Genomic DNA, 23,973 nt, shown 5'->3' with positions numbered 1-23,973 from the left:
AAAATATTAAAATTAAGAATATCTGAAAATGTTTTTTAGATATTTATCTGAAGAGTATTTGCAAACCCAAATCAAATGAATATCTTGTTTATTAAAGTCGAAAATGGGAAAAATTTGCAATCATTTTTCAAAATTTTTAAACATTTCTTCACCCCTTTCAAGGTTGATTTTCCAGTAAAAAAAACTAGAAATGGGTTTTTATATGTTCACATGAAGATTGCAGATACCATAAATTGAGTTTATATCTTAATTTGTTACATAGAAATTAAAAAAAAAAAAATAGTAAATTTCATTTTTACTCCAAATTAAGTCTTTAAACTCAGAATTTCAAAAAAAAATTTTTTAATGTGCACTTATACTGCAAGAAGAACGAGTATATAAATTATATATATATATATATATATACTGACTACACTGAGTTACTATATATATTGATATGAATATGAATTCATGTTTCTTCTCTAATCCATTCTGGTACTATGTGTGACAGTACTAAATCAATGCTGTGATACTGAAGATTAGGGGTTTTCCAGTAAAATTTAAGCATTTTATAAGAGAAATAAATTATAATTAAATTCTTTACATTAAAAAAACTGTTTTGTAAAATTTGTTAATAATTAACATAGGTAAATAAATATTAACGTAAAAATAATTAAAATATATTTTATAGGAAATGTAAAAGGTGAGAGTTAAAATAAAAAAAATAATGCCTTGAAATAATATTATTAACTAGCAGACCTGGCAATGCTTCGCTATTGTTAGATTTGAGTTTATATATATATATACATAGATTAAATGAACACAATTGAAAATTTGATAAAACATTAACAAAATGAACATTACAGAACTTCACAAAATGTAACCTTTCCATTTTACCCTTTCCTTTTTCCACTTTCCAAATTTTCCTTTTCCCATTTTCATTTTTACCATATTCCCTTTCCTCTCTCCCAATTTTCCCATCCATTTTCCCTTTCCAACCACTTCCCCCTTCTTTCCCTCCACTTCTCTTTCTATTATTTCCCTTTCTCCTTTTCTTTTTTCTACCTTTTCCATTTCCTCTTCCTGTTTCCCCCTTTTTATTTTTCCCCATTTTCTTTTCATTTTCCCCTTCTTCCCTTTTCCGATTTTTCTCAATCTACTTTTTCCTCGCATGTAAATCGGTCCAGTAGTTTTTTAGTCTATAGTGGACACATGTATCGGAAACATATGTGATTCCAACATAATGGAATCGTAAAATATTTAGTATAGCGTGTGTTGCTTTTATGTCCGACAGGTAGCGCTGTTTTTAAAACAAAGCATGTTTTACGTGTCACAGGTGTGACATCTTAGGTATATAAATAGTAGGTATATAAAAATAAAAACATGTGCATATTCGAATGCAACATTATGTCAAAATTTCAAAGCAATCAGTGAAGAACTTTGGAAGATTTAAGATTTTGAAGAAATGAACATTTATATTTTTATTTATGTAGATTATTAAAGTGTGTGCAATTTCTACTTGAAATTAAAAAAAAAGTATTTTATTTTTATCTAAATTTTTCAACCAATTTTTTGAAAATTGTTCTGTATGAAAATACTTTGAATATCTATGACTTCTGTATGATGACTTCAAGCTACATACCATTATGTTCCAGCAGTCAATAATGATTGTTATTATAGCATCTTTTGTAAACACCATTCTTTGTGTTCACATTCGATTATGAATAAATTAAGTTTATTTGCATATATATTAGTGTGAGTAAATAATGAAACACTGTGTATGCATGTGTGTGTGTATAAATGATGGTTCAATGGGAATAAAATGTGAATTGATTTATTTCTCCATATTATTTTCTCAATTAAAGGAGAAAATACGATGACCTATTGGTAAATGGCAACCGATGTCACTACTATGTCATTTTGTGCATGACTTCAGTAAAATGAATATAGTGTGGGTATAAAAGATGCCACAATTACAAAAAAATTTATTAAAAAAATATTCAAATTTTCTACATGACCTTGTAATTTCTTTTTGTCTTTTAAGCTAACAAGGGGTTCCGTACTTTAAATCCAATATGACAACTTCTTACATAGCCCCACTTATGAGTAAATGCCATTTAAAGATTTCTGAGTGGGTTGGATAGCTTGTTATCAATGATCACAGCAGTCAAGTGTGTGTAGAATTTCAATCTTATAATTAAGAAGTCTTCGGTTTTTTGTCTTCATATATATGTGTATTTTTCTTACATACACATTAACATAGATGATCTTTTTATTGTTTAGTATTTATAATAATAATAATGCGAAGAATCTGTTAAAACTATATAAAACTACTTGAATCAGTTGAAAATGTTTAAATGGAGTTTTCTCAGAGATGGGTCCAAACTGGAAGCTGCTATTTTGGATTTAAAGTAGGGAACCCCTTACCACCCTGCAAAAGGTCAACAAGAAACTCTATTCGACCATCTGTCCTCTTAAGTTGTAGCGGTCTAACTTGGCTAGAAGGTTTAACATTCCAACTTGTCACATTAATGTCATACATTGTTAACCTACTTTAATAGCTATAATCATTGTTACAGTTAAATATTGTTTTTATCATGATTTGATTGTATTTCTCAAGTGATAATAATCTTGTTGATTATTTACAAAAACAAGCTTTAACTAAAATTTATTAACATGCACCTAATGTGAAAACTAGATTTTGTATTAAGACTAATTGTTTAAAAATATTTTGAAAGGATTCTTTATTTACATTTTATATTAATATTCTTGTATAGTTTTAAAGTAAAGATTAATAATTTTATTCATGGATACCTTAGCTCATGCTAAGTAGTAGTCTATAGTTATGTTGTTTTGTTCGCTTTATTTCATTGTAATTATCAAAACACAGATCAAAGTTCAAAAACTGAAAAGCTATGAAAAAGTTTTTATTGCTTGTTATTCTTTAGTTGTTTTATTATTGTTTAAATTTTATGTTGTATTTATGATAGTAATTTTTATTTGAAAAGTTGGCAGAATTGTAAATTAAATATTTAATGTAATAAATATAATTTAAATGATTACCATAATGATTTTTATTATATCATACCATTTATAAGAACTTTATCTGGTGATATGAGGAGTTATTATTTGTTAATTTGTATGTAAAACATAATATTAATTTGCTGTAAATAATAAAAATTGTCGATTATTAATCTATGGAATATGTAAATTTTAATTATTAATAAAAAAAACCAGGCCTAGTTTACTGTAATGTATATTAATAATTTCTTATTCCTGTATATTGGTGATTATTAACAATATTGCTAAGGACCTGCCAAAGTGTACAGTCTTACTGGTGGTTCATGCTTCATTATATTCTTTGTTATCTACCAATCTGTTAACCTGAAAATACATTTTACATCCTCAATTATCAGTTCATATTTCGATAGTTACCGTCCTTTATGATTTGTAACCCTAAATTTTGTTTTTAGAGAAGATCCACCAACCCTGATTGCTGTAAGGATGGTTTGTGCAGAAAGGTAAGGTACGCATGGTGCCTGATAAAACCCATCCTATCTGAGTATTTAATAATATCGAGGACCCAGGATTAGATATTGCATGGTAATAAGTGAAAGTAGAGTTCAACTCCTAGCAGCATATCTATCTTACCATACATGTTAAAAGATGGCTCAGCTAGTTCAATCTTAGAAGGAATATTTCACTCACGAATATTAATGTATGAATGTGGGGATATTACCCCTCATTTTTGGGGAAGAACTGAACGGTTAACAGTTTGGTTGTAATAATTGATTCTAGAACTAATATTTATTGTAATACAGTGGTTAGTGTTTGCCTTAACATCATTAATTCCATGAACAGGTAAGTTGTTTTTGTGTTTTGATAAGCCTAATCTCTGGAATAGGGCTTCCTCTGTAACAAAATTGATTGTGAAGCACTATCAATTTTAAGCACTATCTAATTCCATTTATGAAATTATCCTTCACTATTTCTAATATGAGTTGCAATAGACAGTAACATTAGTATTTTCTATAGTAAATTTATTCTTAAGCCTCTAAATTAACGTATGATGTTGCAAACCATAGTTATGATAATATTGTTTAGTAGCATTGAAACAGGCAATTGAAACAGCCAATTCATTGTCGAATGACTACCTCCCGTTGACCAATATTCATTTTTAAAAATTCTGGCTAATTTATTAGATTATGATGTTGATTACAAATGACGTAAGTAATAAATTTTTCAATATTGACAAAAGACAATAGTCTTTGGCCTATGACCATCGAAGGGATTGTAAAAAAATCTTAAAAATTAAATTCCTGATTCAAAGAAAAGCTATATTTCCAAGCCGTTTTATAGTATTTGCTTAATATTGGCCAACCACTTCCTATAAGATTCCGCTTCAGATCCTCCATTTCCAAAGATGCCTTGTTAAAAAAAACTAGCTTCATCTCCCATAAAATAAAACAAGTGCCACAAAATGCACAATGTGCTCCTCCTCTTTTAGCGTACACACAGAACAAAACTGAAAATTAGTCGAAAATGAGTACTTGAGATAAATAGATTCGGCTCTTGCTTTAAAATAAACCTTTTAATGAAATTAAGATGTTCATTATTGTATACATAATTAAGTGCAAAGTCTAGTTCTTGGTAAATTAGATGATTCCATTTTCTTCTTAATCATATCTTCAGTAGATTTCGCTAATTTTTTGGTAGAAATAATTGATTGGTAAGTTATACTTTCGAACAAGCTCTTTGCATTCATCGCAAAAATACTAAAATATTTGGTATATCTTGTTTGTGGCAGCTTCAAACTAGGCTGTCTGTATTTTAAATAGATTCTAAATTGTATGGAACAATTTAGACTCTGTTCCGGTTTCCAGATACAAACTATAAGCTGGAATATTCCGGACTAAACAAAATACTGTATAAAAAATCTCTGCAGAATCTGAACCTTATCGTACATCCTAACCCCAACTTTGTGCACCGTAACAAATTATCGATCTAAACACCGAATTAAAAATAACCAATTTTTCTCAGATGCGATATTATCGTTGCACAACAGATTACTAAATGTATTCAAGGCCAGTCTTTTCACCTGTAATTTTTCCTTAAAATGCATTTCAAGAGATAATTTATATATGAGTGTTACACCCAAATATTTGTAATTGTTTACAAATTCTATTAGTTTTTTTTTTTTTGTTTACCGCCACTTTTAATGTTTTAGTTTCCTTCCCTTCTGTAAAATCATAATTTTTGATTTTACAAGATTCAACTGTAAATTCCTCTTCGGGCAGTACTGTATTAATCCATTTATCATCCGTAACGAAATAGGATCTTCAGCCACCATGACCACATCATTAGCAAAAGCCAGCAACTTTATTAAAATGCCTATCTGCCCCATTGAAAACGATTTCCAGATCATTACCAAAAAGAGATAAAAGGAAAGGCTCAACAGACAACCTTGTTTTAAAATCTTTTAAAAAATTTTTCCGTTAACCCATTAGAATTACATATTGTCGTCTGTGTTTGGCTGTACATTTCCTTAAGGAGCTTAACTGTTTTAGAAAACATGGTTAGTTCAAAAAGTGTATAAAAAGGCGAATATCGATCCACTCTGACAAATGCAGCAGACAGGTCAATAAAAAATGCGTACAGGTTACGTTTCTGATACCATTTACTTTTAATAATACAAATTAAATTATAAATAACCTCTTCTGAATCCGGCTTGGCATTCCCGCAATATCCCTTGTCGTTCTGCCCAGAGATTAAGCCGATCCAATAACATATTAAATAATAACTTTCCGATAGTATTTCCGAAAGAAATACCTTTGTAGTTCTGAACCTTACCCCTTTTTTATATAACTGGAATATTATTGACGGCACTTTAGTAATTTCATATATTTTATTATAGATGTCCAACAATTTTTCTAATGAAACAATGGGAGCATTCTTGAATAACTCGTAGGGCATTCTATCTTCTTCTGTTGCCATATTATTTGTTAGAGGTTAGGAAAACTCTGCGCTTCGCTGGTCACGATTCAGGTTTGCGTCGAGATGGATTGCTGGTTAATTGCAATACTTAGAATTAATTCGGGAACATAAAAGTACGGAGGAAAGAGAGGATATGGATGGTCGGGAGAGTAAACAACCGAAAAAGGAAACAAATAGGTAAGAGCTTAAAACTAGCGTCGGCAGTGATGGCTGACGTTTTTCGTCCAAGAACTCTTTCAGCATCATCAGCCAAGTCAAAGGATAATTAATAATCGGGAGTCCGAATTACATGAATTTGTGAAAATCGTAGCGTACGATATATGTGGATTAAAAAGTAAAATGAACAGTTTTCTTTTGTTTGAGACTTTTATCTTGGATGATGTTAATGTTCAAGAATAAATTACATAATCATAATGTCATGTGTATTCCTGCAATTAAAACATCCAACTTTGATAAAACGAGTGGCGGCTGTGTGTTTGAAATTAAAAAAGGTAAAATTTATGTAAAAGTTTATTAAACTGGGTAATTATGGTATTATAAAAATGGTTTTCCTCTCCTACAATTTGCATGTGGTACATGTCTGTTTAAATTGTGATACATGGCACCCGGATTTAGAAAGTCTATAAAATCTCTTGTCGGAGTATAAAAATGAGCAGTTTCTATTACTTGGGGACTTTAATAACATGTTGGGATCGGAACAAGTATTCCGGAAGATATATTTGGGAATTTTGAGAATCTAAACCCGATTAGAAATTCAAAAGACGAGATTTTAAACTGAAATGGTAAGGAGCTGTTAAAAATATTTGAGGATTCCAGTTTAATCGTTTTAAATGGTTGTTTTAGAGGAGATTATCTACGAAAAAAATAAAACTAGAAAGCATTCCAAAACAAAGTAAAACAACAGGTTAGAGAAAGTATTTAGTTTGGAGATCCAGAACATGATTCAAACGTATTAACAAATATAATAAAAAAAAAGGAGATAGGCCAAAAGCTAAAACTGTAACAAATTTTAAACACGAATGGTTTGATATGGAGTGCCAAAAATTCCGGAAATGAGTGCTTACATTTCTCCGAATGTTTAAAAGGACCAATTGAAAACATTTTATGCATAAATATCTAGAATTTAATAAAATTCACCAAGAATTTTGCCAGAAAAAGGTATTGCGAGGACAGAATAACTAAATTTAGAGAAGACTTTGAAGAGTTTTGGAAGTTAGTCGCTGTTTTAAACGGAAAATATCTCGTTCTGCGAATGATATTACACGTCTGTAGTAGGTCCAGTATTTTAGTAAGCTTTTAAATCCAAATATTATTTCTTGTAGAATAATTTAATGTGAGCTTTTAATCTTTGATGAAACCTTGAATGTTCCCTTTCAATTAACAGACATGCTCAGTATAATAAAAAAAAGCAAAAATAACTTTTTCAATAGTTAAGTATGATTTTCTTGGTTGCTTATTAGAAATTTGATAGTTTTCTTAATAGAAGTTACATCGTTGGCTTTCAGAGTTGCAAAAGCCTGGCACCTTCCAAAAACAATAATAACTCTGCTAATCTGGAAGGATCTGCTCCTGGTTGATTGAGTTCCCAAGCCCGTTTACTAGACATATCCACATAACTAACAGCATTTGAAATAAAAGCAATTTGTGTAATGACAAATCAAGCTTCAGTAGCATTTTTACTGCTTTTGACATGGTTAATTAAATTTCGCAAATTCTGAGATGATTCTTTCGAAGCGGATGGAAGATTTAGTAGATAATTAACTTAAGATCCTTGAACACTAAAATTATTTCTTGTAAAATTACACTGTAAATTATTTCTTTTACACTAGATCCCAAGCAACTGTTAAATGATCTTTGCTCATAGGTAAATTAGCAATAAGATCCTTAGCTACGTTCATTAACGAACGATTTACATAATGTAATCGCTGATTATCGGGATTGCTGGGTTATTTAAAACTAAACTCTCAAATATCACTGAAATGAACGCAGTTACTAAAGTCGTTGTCAAAAAAGGTAACTGTTTATTCTTAGAAAATAAACAAACTGCGAGTGTGGTAGTGCGTGTATATACAGCACACTATTGTAAGCGCCGAGCTGTTGTAACTACACCGGATGTTTATAAACACAACATCGTTGTTTATCACTTCTTTCTTTTTTTTTCCTGTTTAGCCTCGGGAAATTACCGTTCAGATATTACTTCAGAGAATATGAATGTAAATTAAGTGTTATCTTGTACGTGGTTAATTGAAATCCAACCATCAAAGAACACCGGTATCCATGATCTAGTATTCAAATCCGTATAAAAATAACCGACTTTACTAGGACTTGAACGCTGGAACTCTCGACTTCCACATCAGCTGATTTGGGAAGACGCGTTCACCACTAGACCAACTCGGTGGTTCTCGTTGTATATCACTGACTTCAAAATGGTACTATAAACTCCTTTATTCCATACTGGATATTTTTAATTTTCTCTTAATTGTAGTTCTGTGTTTCAGTACATTTTATGGTACGCGTGAGTGTGTGTGTGTGTATGTATATTCGGTTATTGTGCGATTTATTTACTACGCGATTATTGTGAGATTTGATAGTGCAATAAGCCTGTATGTGTGTGTATACGAATAGTTTACCGATATGGCTGATAATTGAGGAAGATATTTTAATAAGCACAGAAAAAGGAAAACATTTGCGAAGTGGTAAAAAAAAATAAATAGTTTTAAACGTATTCAATCAACTGCTGAAGAAAAAATACGTTGGTTAAAAAGGAAGTAGTGAAACTTAGTTCTGAATTAATTTGTGTGTCGGTTAGTAGTATTAATAGATTAATACGACTGAAATAATATGTAAAGAAAGGTAGAAACTCCTATTAAAAATAGAATACGAGGAAAACCTGTGCAAGGAAAATGGGATGAATTTGAAAAAAGTAATAAGATTGACTGTACATGATTTCTTTTTTCGAAATGAAATACCAATCTTAAAAAAAATTCTGGCTATGATAAACTGTGATAAGAGTTTACCAAAGATTGGACGCACTATTTATACAAATTACTGTTGTCGATCGATTTTAAATTTATTAAATGAAATACAAAAAGTGTAATTGTCGAGAAGAGATCATAATTTGGTGGTGAAATTATTTTTAAAAAATAGCAAATTGTAAAAAAAACGGGTAGAAATATATTTTATTTGGATGAGAAACTGAACCCACACACCACTTCAAGAATTTGGTGTGATACGACAGTTACATCGGTAAAAACAGTATTTCTGTCCAGATTATTAAAAATAAAGGAAAGCTATTAACTGTGGTACATATATGCAATAAAAATGGATCTTTAGAAGGGGGATTACTTGTTTTTTATTTCCATATTTTTAGGAAGTGGTTTGAAAAAGTATTGCCGTTATTAGCCGAAAATAGTATTGTAATGGACAATGCTGCTCCCCGTACCATAGTGTAAAACTGGAAAATATTCCAAACAGTTTATGGAGGAAACAAGAAACTGCTTTATGGCTGCAATCAAAAAATATCCACTGTGGAGAAAACAGTTTAAAAGCAGAACTCCTTGAACATGTAAAACACAATCGTGACAAATTTAACAAATTTTTAATCGATGATTTCGCTGAAACGAAAGGTGTTAAGGCTTCCCTCACTGTAACCTTAATTCAATTGAATTAGTGTGGAGCCAAGTAAAAGGTTATGTTGCTAGAAATAATAATACATATAAAATGAAAGACGTTAAAATTCTGCTTGAAAAAGGCGTGAACGAGATATAAACTGATAAGTGGAAACAGTGCGTGAAGCATGTTACAGAAGAAGAAAAGAAAATGTAGGACTTAGATAATTTTCTTAATGTTAGAGATGATTCGTCGTCGACGCAAACTTCTGGTAGTGAATGAAGAAACGGCTATAATGGAGGGAATCCAGTGTTTGTCAGACACTGACAGAATAAGGTAAGCAATTTTCTTAAAGTTTCAAAGTGGTAAGGTTTTTTTTTTTTCAAGTTATGTATTTTACCTATAAGCTACCATATTATTAAAAATAATAATAATTATTATTGTTTGGGATATTATTTTCGTAGGTTTTATTATATTAAAAATTTTGTGAAGAATAAAGAAATTATAAGTTTAGTTTAAAACTAAGTATAAAGTAAAGATAAATTAATTGTAAACTGAGTACAAAATTTTGTGAGAATTACAAAAAATTGAAGTTTAGTATGCAATATTTTTTAGGTATACTGTTCCATAGCGCCCAGTTGTCTGCATTGTGTTTATGCGATACCTCCTTAGAATGAACAAAGAGTCAACTAATTGCTTAAGTGAAATAGCAGAATTTACCACACTTGTTTTCTTAGTCAATTTTTCTGAAACCTTATTTTCATTTTCTTAATCACTTAAATTTTTTCCAAATTGCCTAAGTGGAAAGAAATTGCTGAACATCATCATAGTTTTTCCGCGACTCGCGATTAATAAGTTTTTTTTTTTACCTCCGAGACCATCATTAGATATTTCTTCAGAGAATGAGACGAATGACGATTTTTGTAGCGTATAAAAATGCCATGCCTGACCGGATTCGAACCCGCGACCTCCGGATGAAAACTGAGACGCTACCACTTGCGCCACGGAGGCCAGCAATTTTTCTAGTCTTTTTTTTACCTCCGAGTCCACAGTTAAGAATTACTTCAGAGGATGAGATGAATGATTTGTAGCGTGTAGCGTGAAAATGCCATGCCTGACCGGGATTCGAACCCGGGACCTCTGGGTGAAATTTTTCTAGTCTAAACATGATATTATGCACGGAATATTTTTTTGCATCAAATGTTTTAAGAAAATTTTCGGAACAAATTTTTACTGCCTTATGTATAGCACGCGTTTTAATTAGTGTGGAAATTTGTGAGGGGTTCCATTATTAATACTAGATAAAAAATACTTCAAAAAACAGTGTAAATACGATTAAATACAGCGCCGATTTTTTGAATGATAAATAAAAAACTTAAATTGATAAATACGGACAATAAAACACTGGAGCTCAAATAAGATTTATATAGTATTGCAATGATATAATTTTTTACTTCAAATTAGCCTAACAAAATCGAGTCAAAATACAGAATAATTTGGAAATGTAAGAAAATTATACAGCAATTTTCAAAGGATTAATTAAAAAGAAAGTAATAAAAGGAGTAGTGGGATTAAAACTCATCGAAATAAAAACGATTAAGTCAATGGTAACAAAAATAAATTCGAAGAATGAAGTAAATAAGTTATTGATGGTTTGATATGAACGTGTAAAGAAATGTAGCTGTTAACAAGGATAAATAATACTAAAGATTAGATTTACACTAAAGATGTTAATAAAGCGGTTGACTCATGATTATAAGCTAATGATTGAGCAGCTTAGGCGAACTGGATGTATCTGCTGGCGAAGAATGTAGGCTAGTAATCTCGCCGTTGTCAAAAAGCGTATTACATAAGTTTTGTAAACTGTAAAATACTGCTCAATAGTCTCAAGCATAAATTATACTCTGGTTACCACGCAAAATTCTCAATTTACAGTTTCAGCACATAAAAACACTGTCAAAATGATTATTTTATTTACCCGCACGACTTGTATAATTAGTAATTGAATGGCTTTTTTGAAAATTTGTAAATTAACACACGGTAACTACTGTGTGGTAACAATTAGAAAACACCCGGCCCGTTTAACCCACAAATGTTTACACTCTACAATCGTAGAAATAATTAATTAATTAACTGAAAGGTGCTTCAAAAAAAACAAACTATTTATTAGTTCAATAAAAATTGTAATGGGCTATAAACCAAATACACTCGTAGCGGACGCCTCTCGTCTGAGGACATTGGAGTATATCGCGACTGACTGACTAATCATTTACATTCATTTTCTTCCTTACCATGGTGTCCTCTTGAAACAGCTGGCAATTTATAAACAATGACTTACTACATGATTTTTTTCGAAATTATATTGAGAAAACTCTTATGTATTTGGCTAAGACTAGCCTGGCATGGTGAAATACAGATTAATGGGTTAGGTACTATTTTTAGTAATTATCAAGATTTAATATTATTTGTCTATTTACTGAGAGTATAGTTTATGGTTAACCTTTTGAATGCTGAGTTAAGAATTTATTGTACTTAGTATGGTGAGTTTTTAAGAACAATAGAATTTCATATTATTGTTAATTTAATGTTACCTTTATGAATGTTAATTTTGTTTCTTCCTTTTTGAATGCAAGTTTGTTAACATCTGCAAAGTTACATCTTTAGAAATTTCTCTCCATTCCTGTTTGTCTTAAGATTTCTTTATTATGAATATTATTTATTCGTTAATTTTCTACATCATTCATTAATATATATTTTAAATGCCACTCTTCTTTTCCGTTCTGTGTTTTTTTTTACTGACATGTTTCACTACGTTTATGCATCTAACTTCATGCAGATATCTTCAATTAAAGAATCTGTTACAATTTCTGTTTTTATTTTGTAGTTCTTACAGAATTAAAAAAAAATAAATATTCCTGTTAATTTGACAGATTCTTTTTCTGAAGAGAAGAAAATTAACTAATTTATTTGGATGAGGCTGAGAAAGGGTGAAAGGGAGAGGAGAAAGTTCTCATATGTGACCATAGCTGCTACATAGAAAAATTGCTGCTGTACCAAATGAAAAACAAACAAAATTGTTTTCTATTTTCCTCATAACCTTTAATTACTCAGCGTAATTCAATCGCTCATTTACTTAATCAGAATTTTCATCATTCAAGCATTCCTTTTCAACATTTACACATACATTTTATAAAAAACAGATTCATTATTTGTTATATGTTTTTGTTTCTTATAATTAGGGAGCTTCCTAAATAATGCCATAGTAAAATATAGAAAAGGAACTAAATGTGGCAGACTAATTTTACAAATTGCATGTAAACAAACAGGGCAGGTGGACTGAAGATCTCATGAGTGTAAAATTCATTTTGTTATTGTTATCCTTTCTGTTATTTATATTTAATGGAGGTACAGTTAAAAATTGTAAATTATGTCTTATTAAAAAATTATTACAGTAATCAATAATGATCTATAGAGCTGCAATTATACTGGGAAAGTGAAAAGAGTAAATATACAACCAAAGGATTTTTTTTTAAATCGTAAGTATATGATTATACTTATTGAAGGTTAAGATAATTGAATAAACTATAAGTTTTATTAATTTTACTTAAAAATTAGGGTGAAATTAAAAATATGAGGAACATTTTTGTTCTTTTAATTAGGAGGCTAACAAAACTGACTTTTTGTCATTATCCATAACTGATTAAACAGTAGTTTATTTACTCTTTTGTTATTGTGATACCAAGGTAATTAATTTATAACTGTTTTCGTTTCTGTCTGTACCATGGAAGAAGTTGAGCACTTCTTATATAAGGCATTCTTCATCTAAAGAAGATTATTCTGCTAATTGCTCTTTGAGTAAGTGAAAAACTGATGCCAATGATGTCTTGAAAATGATTATTATTTATATTAGAAATAAATCTCCTTAATTCATTGTGTTTCAGAATTTCTCCTTTAATAAATTAATGATTGTTGATTGAGAATGTTTAACCATGCCTTACTATCTAACCTTTTGTTCCTATCTGTACCAGTGGACCTTAACAAAGCAGTGCACCAGATCCAGTTATTGGCAAGGCCTTAATCAACTTTTCCCCTTGTATAAAAAAGTAATGAACAATTACTTTAATCAATGCAGATTTTTTTGAGATATGGATAATAACACAAAGGAGTAAGCATTATCAAATACTTAATTAGGAAAACAAAAATGTCCTTTTACTTTTTAACTTAATTCATTTTTGCTTGTTGCACATAAGTGTTGCTGCTTTCAGGATTATTTTTTATTAAATACTAATTTTATGTTACCCAAGAAAAATTTCAGATTTTCCTGAATTCAATGCGATCTGGACCACTTTGATACCATTGTGTACTCATTTATGATCAAATCCCTTGCTTCCTTTGAATGATTCAGTTGTAGAAAAGTCTAATAGTGATTTTAGTCATTAGTTTCATTGGGCAATATTGTTTTATTTTTATTTCATTGACCAATAAGAATTTAACAATTTAAACCTGGTTTTATACAGTTTTATTATGTATTCAAGTCTGTATGATTTGTGATTAAGAGACTTGAACACTTTTCTTTTTTCCTTTTCTGTTTAGCCTCTGGAACCACCATAAGGTATTACGTCTATTACTTCAGAGTATGAATGAGGATATGATTGAATGTAAATGAAATGTAGTCTTGTACAGTATCAGGTTGACCATTCCTGAGATGTGTGGTTAATAATATATACCTATGAATACATAACATTTTCTTGTGTAAAAATTAAATCTATTATTGCCAATTATTTTTTATTTATTTTAAAATATGTTTCTCTTGATTATATCGTAGTGATTATTATTATCATATAAACTATTTATATATACATTTTTATCCTGAACAGGTTTTGTTTTTTATAATAAATATTTTATATGAAAGTAAACATTTGGTGAACAATTTAAATAAATAAAAAAGAGCCAGAAAGTCAATTATTTTATTTTATTTACAGTTTAGTTTAACTATTAAACTGTAAGTATTCTTTTTTATAAAAAATAAACACTAAACTCCGAAATTGCTGAATGAAATTCTTGGACATTATCATAAAAAGTGTAGATTAAAGAGAATGAAATATTTTTGATATGGGAGTTGTGTCAGTAGAGAGAAAAAAAATCAGATAGTCTATTTTAATTACAGATCCAATATTTAAGATTAAGACTTGTAGCAGAATTCTAGTGGAAGCTTGGTATTCTTTATGTTTTTCATTCATACTTGATTGATTGGTTTTACCTATCAAAATGAGCAAACAATACAATTCTTAAAAGTAAGATCAATATTTTATGATTATATGTCACAGGGTTTAAAGTTTTTCTTTTAGGTATGGTGAAAAGTTATATTAACCATCCAGTTAATATAATTTTCAGTTTCTAATTTCAGTTTAGTAAAAGCCAATAGTGCGTGTTATTGAAGTAGCTTAATGTTAATGAAGAATATTTAAATAGTATCATTAATAGGTATTTAAATGATTGGTTATTAAGAGCTAAAGTAGAACTCTTGCACTTAAAAAATACTTTTTTAAAAGGAGGAGAAAGAGGAGGAGAAAAAGAAGAAGAAGGAGGAGGTGAAAGAGAAGAAAAATGAGAATAAAAAGAAGGAGGATGAGCAAGTGGAGGATGAGCAAGAGGAAGAGGAGGAGGAGGAAGAGGAGGAGGAGGAGGTGAAAGTGAAAGTAGTGGTGAAGATGAAGGAGAAGGTTGAGGTGATGGTACAGGTTAAGGTAAAGGGGAAGATTGAGAGGGAAAAAGAGGAGAAGGAAAATGAGCAGAAGAAAAGTAAAAAGAAGAAGAAGAAGAAGAATAAGGAGAATGAGAAAAAGAATGAGAAAGAGGAGAAGGAGGAGGAGGAGGAGAAGAAAAAGGAAAAGGAGGTGAAGAAGAAAAAGAAGAAGAAGGAGAAGGAAAAGGAGAAGGAGAAGGAAAACGAGAAGGAGAAGATGGAGGTGGAGATTAAGAAGAAAAAGAAGAAGAGGAAGAAGAGAAGGAAGAAGAAGAAGAAGAAGCAGGAGAAGGAGGAGGAGGAGAAAGAAAAGGATTAAAAAAAGGTGACAAAGGAGAAGGAGGAGATTTTTAATAAAATGTGTATAATAATGGATTTTTTTTGTTTTATCTTTTTTGGGTACCTTACAAACAAAATGGTTTTTAAAAGGAACTTGAATAAAAGAGGTTTTCAATTTGATTCGTACACGCTTTATTTGTTACATCTACTCAAATTTTCCCTTCACTAAATGGACTGATTTCAATGATTGTTTTTTGTTTTCTAGAAGAAAATTTCTGTGATATTACCATTCCAATTATTTTTCAACGTTATTTCACAGTTAATGATTTTTGTAAGATTTTTTAATGTTGAATTAAATTATGTAAACAAGACTTTACATTTTATATCTATTTTAAAATTTTTAACATTTGACTCTATATTTGTTTAAATACCTTTATAAAGAATTAAATTTTTGTATTCCAATTGGTTGTAGTACTGCTTCTCAATGAATTGATTTTTAGTATCGATTAAATTGAGGTTATTATTACTGGTGTGAGAATGTTTGCTTAATACATCATAATAAAGTTTTCAGTCACACACACACACACACATACATAAAAATAAGTTTGTTTGCATACATATTAGTGTGAGTAAATGAAACACTGTGTGTGTGCATGTGGACTTGTGAATAAAGATGGTGCATTAAGAATAAAAATGTGATTGGATTTCTCCATATTACTTTCTACATTAAAGGAAACCATGCCGGTCTCTGTACATGTTAACATGATGTCATATTTTTTAATTGTTCAGTGGTAAATGGCAACTGATGTTATATTATTATACCATCTTGTGTATGACTGAGTAAAATATGTATGGTGTGGAATGTGGATATAAAAGATGCTAAAATTACAAAAAAATTATATTAAAAAAAATGTTCAAATTTTCTACATGACCTAGTGATTTTTTTTGTCCCATGCTAATAAAGGCAGTCAGTCAGCTTAAAATGGGGTTTATTGATGCCCATCTGCCGGTGGTAGGAAGGGGTCTCTACTTTAAATCCAATATGATAACTTCCAACTTGGCCCCACCTTTGAGTAAACTCTTTTTAAACATTTTTGGAGTGGGTCAGGTTGATCATAGCAGTCAAGTGTGCGTAGAATTTCAATCTTATAATTAAGAAGTCTTGGGTTTTGAGTCTTCATATATATGTATATTTTTCTTACATACACATTAACATAGATTATCTTTTGATTGTTTGTTATTTATAATAATAATAATTATAAGAATCTGTGAAAAAAGAACTATATAAAACTACTTGAATCAGTTGGAAATGTTTAAATGGAGTTTACTCAGAGATGGGACCAAACTGGAAGCTACTATTTTGGATTTAAGGTAGGGAACCCCCTACCACCCTGCAAAAGGGCAACAATAAACTCTATTTTAAGTCGACCGTCTGACCTCTAAGTTGTGATGGTCTAGCTTGGCTAGAAGGTTTAACATTCCAACTTGTCACATTAATATCATACATTGTTAACCTACTTTAATAGGTATAAATCACTGTTACAGTTAATATTGTTTTTATCATGATTTGATTGTATCTCTCAAGTGATAATAATCTTGTTGATTATTTACAAAAACAAGCTTTAACTAAAATTTATTAACGTGCACCTAATGTGAAAACTAGATTTTGTGTTGACATTTAATTGTTTAAAAATACTTTGAAAGGATTCTTTTTATTTACATTTTATATTAATATACTTCTATAGATTTAAAGTAAAAATTAATAATTATTCATGAAAGTCTTAGCTCATGCTAAGTAGTAATCTTTGGGTATGTTGTTTTGCTCTCTTTATTTCATTGTATTTATCAAAACACAGATCAAAGTTCAAAAACTTAAAAAGTTTTTATTGTTTGTTATTCTTTATTTGTTTTATTATTGTTTAAATTTTTCTTTTTATTTATGTTGGTAATTTTTATTTGAAAAGTTGGCAGAATTGTAAATTAGATATTTAATGTAATAAATATAATTAAATGATTACCATAATGATTCTCATTGCATCCTACAATTTATTAGAACTTGATCTGGTGGTATGAGGAATATTTGTTATTTGTTAATTTGTATGTAAAACATAATATTACTTTGCTGTAAATAGTAAAATTTGTCGATTATTAACCTATGGAATATATAAATTGTAATTTTTAATTAAAAAACCCAGCCTAGTTTACTGTAATACATTTTTAACAATTTCTTATTCCTGTATATCGGTGATTATTAACAATATTGCTAAGGACCTGGCAAAGCGTATAGTCTTACTGGTGATTCATGCACTTATCCATTCTATTTTCTATTATGTACCAATCTGTTAACCTGAAAATACATTTTACATCCTCAATTATCAGTTTCATTTATTTCAATATTTATCTTCCTTTATGATTTGTAACCCTATATATTTCTTTTTAGAACAAGATCCACCAACCCTGATTGCTGTAATGTTGGTTTGTGCAGACAGCTAAGCTAATACAAGGGTTGTCCGAAATTAACTCATCAGGTTGGTGTAGTGGTGAACTCGTCGTCGCAAATCAGCTGGTTTTGAAGTCGAGAGTTCTTAGGTTCAAATTCTAGTCCTTTTATATGAATTTGAATAGTAGATCGTGGATACTGGAGTTCTTTGGTGGTTGGGTTTCAATGAACCACACATCAATACACTTCATTTACATTCATACATATCATGCTCATTCATCTTCTGAAGTATCTTATGGTGGTTCCAGAGGCTAAACGGAAAAAGAAAAAAAAGAAAGAAGGTTATTTTAAAAGTTTTGAGCTTCAGCACGAAGATGGCAGCACTCATCAACAAACGTTAGGGAATGTATTTGCATATGCGTTAAAAGGTACTCACTAATATTTCAGCCATTTTGGATGCTCAGTTGTTTGATAATTGTTTGAGCAAGTTACTGTAAGAGTGTTTGTGAAAATGGAAAAAACTGAATATAGTGCTGTGATTAAATACTTACATTTGAAAGGCAATATGCCTATGCAAATTAAAACAGAGTCGGATGCTGCTTATGGAGACTCTGTCCCATCATTTATCACCATGAAAAGATGGGCAGCTGAATTTAAACATGGTTTTACCAGCTTGGTTGATGATGAGCCTTTGGGATGATCAAAAACTGCAACCACCCACCGTTATTATCGAAGAAGTTCACCAATTGGTATTGAAGGAACGTGTGTCATATATTAACTGAAGAACTCAAGTTGAACCAAAAACGCATTCAAATAAATATTTCTAAGGCTCTGATGGAGCAGTTTAGACAAAACTAGTCACATTTTTTGCGCCGATTCATAACTGAAGATGAAACGTAGATCCACCACTACACTCCTGAGATGAAACAACAGTCAAAACTGACTGCAAAGGGTGAACCTGCTCTGAAAAATGCGAAGACAGTTCCATCGGCCAGGAAGATGATAGCGACTATTTGTTTGGGATAGTAACGGAATTTTGTTTACCGATTATCTTCAAAAAGGTAAAACATTAACTGGACAGTATTATGCATCATTACTTGACAAGCTCAAGGCAGAAATTGCAAAAAAAGATCACATTTTAAGGAGAAGAAAGTAAGTACTTTTCCATCAGGACAATGTGCCTGGTCACACCTCGACGGTCGCCATGGCTAAAATTCATGAATTGCACTTTGAATTGGTTGACTGCTCACCGTATTCACCAGATCTGGCCCCAAGCGAAATTTTCTTGTTTCCTAACCTTAAAATTTTGCTTTTAGTAAAGAGATTTTCATCGGACGAGGAGGTTATCGCATACGTAAACCCCTATTTTGCAGAGAAAGACGCCAGCTACTATTTGGAAGGATTAAAATGTTAGAGCATCGCTGAAAAAAGTCTATCGACTTGATACGAGACTTTGTTGGAAAATAAAACTATATTTGACAGAAAAAATACATCTTTCTATATTAAGCTAAAAACTTTTCAGACAACCATAGTATGTAGTTTTCCTTTGCTGCCATTGAGTTGGAAAAAACAGCATGCAAAATGAAAAAAAAATCTTTTTTTGATCACACATATTTAATTAAATTAATTGTTTTTTAATACTTATAAATCTAATTGAAAACAAAATAGCACCTTCATGGTTGTGTTTAACAATCTTGCATTTCTGCACTTTATCGTTATCGCCCCTTTTGTGGTGCTTAAAATGTCTGGACGATATTCATTTTAACGCTACACATTACGAAGAATATCTGGAGTTGTTCCATTAATTACACCTTTTGTTGTTCTTTTTAGTTTATTATTGTTGAAAGCCTTCGTTGCGTACACGCCATCTTTGACAAAGTCCCAAAGGAAGAAATCAATTGGCATAGCATCAAGGAATCCAGGTGGCCGGGAATCGGTCTGTCGCGGCCGATCCAACGTTGAGGAGATTGTTCATGTAGGTAGGCCCTAACATGCGTATTGGTGCGCGCGCGCGTGCTTGTATGTATATAAAGATAGATGATGATGTCATGAGAATAAAAAAGTGATTTGGTTTAGTTCTCCATACTATTTTCTCAATTTAAAGGAAACCTTGCCAATTTTTATTTATTTGTATGAAACACGTAATATCATTTTGATATAAATGATAAAATGTCGATTATTAATCTATATTGAATACGAGGTCTGTTCAGAAAATAACCGAACTTAATTTTAAAATTTATTATTATTTTTATAGCATATTGGTCCTTTCCCCTTTCAAAGTACTCCCCTCTACTTTCACACATTTTTCTCAGCGGTGTTTCCATTTCGCGAAGCAGTTCTGGATAGCTTCATTTGAAGTGGCCTTTAAGGTCCGTGACAAATTTGCATTAATATCATTAGTAGTCTCAAAACGGCGTCCTTTAATCACTGATTTCAATTTCGGAAATAAGGAAAAATTGCAAGCAGTCAGGTCTGGCAAGTAGGGAGGCTGAGTGAGGCTAGTTATCTGATTTTTGGCGCAAAATTGACGAATTGACAAAGCTGAGTGTGCGGTCGCATCGTTGTAGTGAAGAAACCATGAGTTATCTCGCCACAACTGTGGTCTCTTTTTGCAGGTTTTTCACATAACAGTTGTAAAACGTTGTAGTACGCACGGTTCATTGTTTTACCTTGAGGCAAGAATTCAATCTGTACAATTACATTAAAATCGAAAAAAAACCCAGAGAGAATCACTTTTGACACTGGATCGACACTGACGTACTTTCTTGGGGCGTAGAGATCTTTCGACGATCCATTGTGATGATGTCGTACCTTTGTTTCGATGTCGTAGCCGTAAACGCAGTTTTCGTCTCCCGTTACGATCCTTTGCATGAATGTTTCATCGTCAACGGCTTGTTCGAGAAGTTGCCGACAAACAACCACACTATGCTCTTTCTGCTCTTCGGTCATCAAACGAGGTACAAACCTCGATGCACGTTCAGTTTTTCAAAATGTCATGGTATGATCCGATGAAGATGGTAACCTCTTCTGCAAGTTCTCTGACAGTCAATCGGCGATTTGCACGCACCAAATGGTTGATTTTCTGATCGTGGGTGTCATCAGTTGAAGTCGAAGGCCTTCGTGATCGAGAGTCATCTTCAATTGACTGACTACCACTTTTAAATCGTGAAAACCATTCGTAACATTGCGTACAATCCAGAGCATCATCTTCGTAAGCTTGTTTCAAAAGTTGAAACGTTTCTGTGAAAGTTTTCAGATGTTCCCGAAAATCCTACATTACAAAAATCGCTACAAACACTTAAACATGTTGATGCAAATAACAACACGAAAACTAAACGAGATACCAACAATCCAAGAACATGTGGTTATAGAGGAGGTAATGCGGAACACAATGCTGCCGACCGCACGACACTAAATATCTCCGTTGGCGCGTAATTAAAGATTTTCGGTTATTTTCTCAACAGACCTTGTATGTTGATAATTTTCATTATCAACATTAATGCTAAAGACCTGGCAAACCGTACAATATGATTTTTGGTTTATGCACTCATCATTTACAATCCACTTTACTTCCTTATAAGAAGTAAAGGAAGTATTGTGATCGCGAAAAATTTCGTTTTTCAGACTTCAACGGAAATATCCATTTTGACAATTCCTTAATCCATTTTGATTAGTTTCGGCGAGACGTCTGTAAGTATACACGTCGTACCTATGTATGTATCTCGAATAACTCAAAAAAGATTAGCAGTAGAATGTTGAAATTTTGGATTTATGACTGTTGTAACATCTAGTTATGCACCTCTTTTGAATGCAATCGACGATCAAAAGTGTCCATAAAAGCCCAAAATCACCAAACATTTTGATTTTGACTTTTTCTTAACTGCAGAAATCAGCCCTCATTGAGAGCTTTTCAACGATATGTCATAAGTGGTACTTATTTTCATTGGTTCTAGAGTTATAGCCAAATAAAATTTTAATTAATGAAATACCCAACATGTGGGATCTTACAAAGGGAAAGCACATCGGTTGGAATCCTTCATTTTTTTTTTTAATTTAAATATATTGATTTATTAATAATTATTAACCTCCAACTGTAAAAAAAAAATGTGTCTATGTAATTTAATAGGCAACGTACAAGGAAGTCATATGTGTCCACATCAGATGTTTTTTTTATGTACTATTCTCAAAACACATCTTTCATCCTCAATTATCAGGTTCGTATATTTTAATATTTACCTTGCTTTATGTTTTTGACCCTATACATTTCTTTTTTGAACAAGATCCACCAACCCCGAATGCTGTAAGTCTGGTTTTTGCAGAAAGCTAAGCTAATGTGTAGTTTTTCTTTGCTTTCCCAGATTCTCTGTTTCTATGTTGTTCCAGTGCAGTGAAATTTAATAGTTTAAATTATGATGCTTACCTTAGTATCATGTTGTGGTTTTAAGATATTAAAAAATAAATTATATTAATATGCTTTAAATGAAAGCATCTTTCTATGTTTGATGCCTGTTATCTGTTGATTTTACATTCCATATTTTTTTTTTTGTCTTACTTGTTCAGTTAACAGTTAAATTATGATATAAAAACAATTATATAGAAATATGGCGTAAAAGCTTGCTGATGATATAGTAATTCTAGCTGAGAGTAAAAAGGATTTAGAAGAAACAATGAATGCCATGGAAAAAGTCTTACACAAGAACTACCGCATGAAAATAAACAAGAACAAAATGAAAGTAATGAAATGTAGTAGAAATAACAAAGATGGACCACTGAATGTGAAAATAGGAGGAGAAAAGATTATGGAGATAGAAGAATTTTGTTATTTGGGAAGTAGAATTACTAAAGATGGACGAAGCAGGAGCGATATAAAATTCTGAATAGCAAAGACGAAATTAATTTAAACATCAGGAAAAAATTGTTGAAAGTATGTTTGGAGTGTCGGTTTATATGGAAGTGAAACTTGGACGATCAAAGTATCTGAGAAGAAAAGATTAGAAGCTTTTAAAATGCGGTGCTATGGAGAATGTTAAAAATCAGATGGGTGGATAAAGTGACAAATGAAGAGGTGTTGCGGCAAATAGATGAAGAAAGAAGCATTTGGAAAAATATAGCTAAACGAAGAGACAGGCTTATAGGCCACTTATTAAGGCATCCTGGAATAGTCGCTTTAATATTGGAAGGGCAGGTAGAAGGAAAAAATTGTGTAGGCAGGCCACGTTTGGAATATGTAAAACAAATTGTTAGGGATGTAGGATGTAGGGGGTATACCAAAATGAAACGACTAGCACTAGATAGGGAATCTTGGAGAGCTGCATCAAACCAGTCAAATAACTGAAGATAAAAAAAAAAATACACAAGCTTAAAAGTCTATTGGGTTTTATCATTGGGTCTTTATTAAAGTTCCACATGATATACAGTATACACATGATAAAAACAATAACTAGAATTTTGATTTTTATTAAAATTTTGATTTTTTTTATTAATATTTTTATTAAGAGTTTACTTATTTATCTGTATTAATAATTCACTGTCTCTTTCAAAGTAGTTCCCCAGAGATGCAACTAACTTTTACCAGCATTCCTTCCAATCATCAAACCATTTTGGTGTAGCCTAATCGCTAAGTGAGTTGAACTTAGCTTAGCGTATTTAAAAAAAAAAAAAATTGTTTTATCTATCATCACAAATTGTCCTTTTAATCAGTGGGTTTAAGAGAACATTGCAGAGTGCCATAGTCTGTAGAAGACTAAGGATGAGGGATTAGTATGCTGTTATTTTTGGCTAAATAATCACAAGAATTGTTTGTCCACATCTGTGGTCATTGTCTCATTAAGTGATGCAATTTCTGGTAGCTTCACTTTATAATACTGTTTATTGACCACACACCCTTTTAAGAATTCATACTGGACTACACCATTAATAGAAAAAA

At 31.1% G+C, this 23,973-nt stretch overlaps 1 protein-coding gene across 1 annotated transcript; it reads left to right on the top strand.

Moving 5' to 3' along the window:
* Positions 1-11,902: 11,902 nt before the first annotated feature.
* On the top strand, positions 11,903-17,179 carry LOC142332523 (uncharacterized). The gene is made up of 2 exons (XM_075378971.1): positions 11,903-12,122; positions 15,135-17,179. The coding sequence occupies exons 1-2, from the start codon at positions 12,120-12,122 to the stop codon at positions 15,645-15,647; spliced, it is 516 nt and encodes a 171-aa protein (XP_075235086.1). The 5' UTR covers positions 11,903-12,119; the 3' UTR covers positions 15,648-17,179.
* Positions 17,180-23,973: the final 6,794 nt, after the last annotated feature.

The sequence above is a fragment of the Lycorma delicatula genome, chromosome 11 (assembly GCF_047948215.1).
Source record: "Lycorma delicatula isolate Av1 chromosome 11, ASM4794821v1, whole genome shotgun sequence".
Taxonomy (NCBI): Eukaryota; Metazoa; Arthropoda; class Insecta; order Hemiptera; family Fulgoridae; genus Lycorma; species Lycorma delicatula.
Note: the sequence above shows the minus strand (reverse complement) of the source record. Positions and strands in the feature narration are given on the sequence as shown.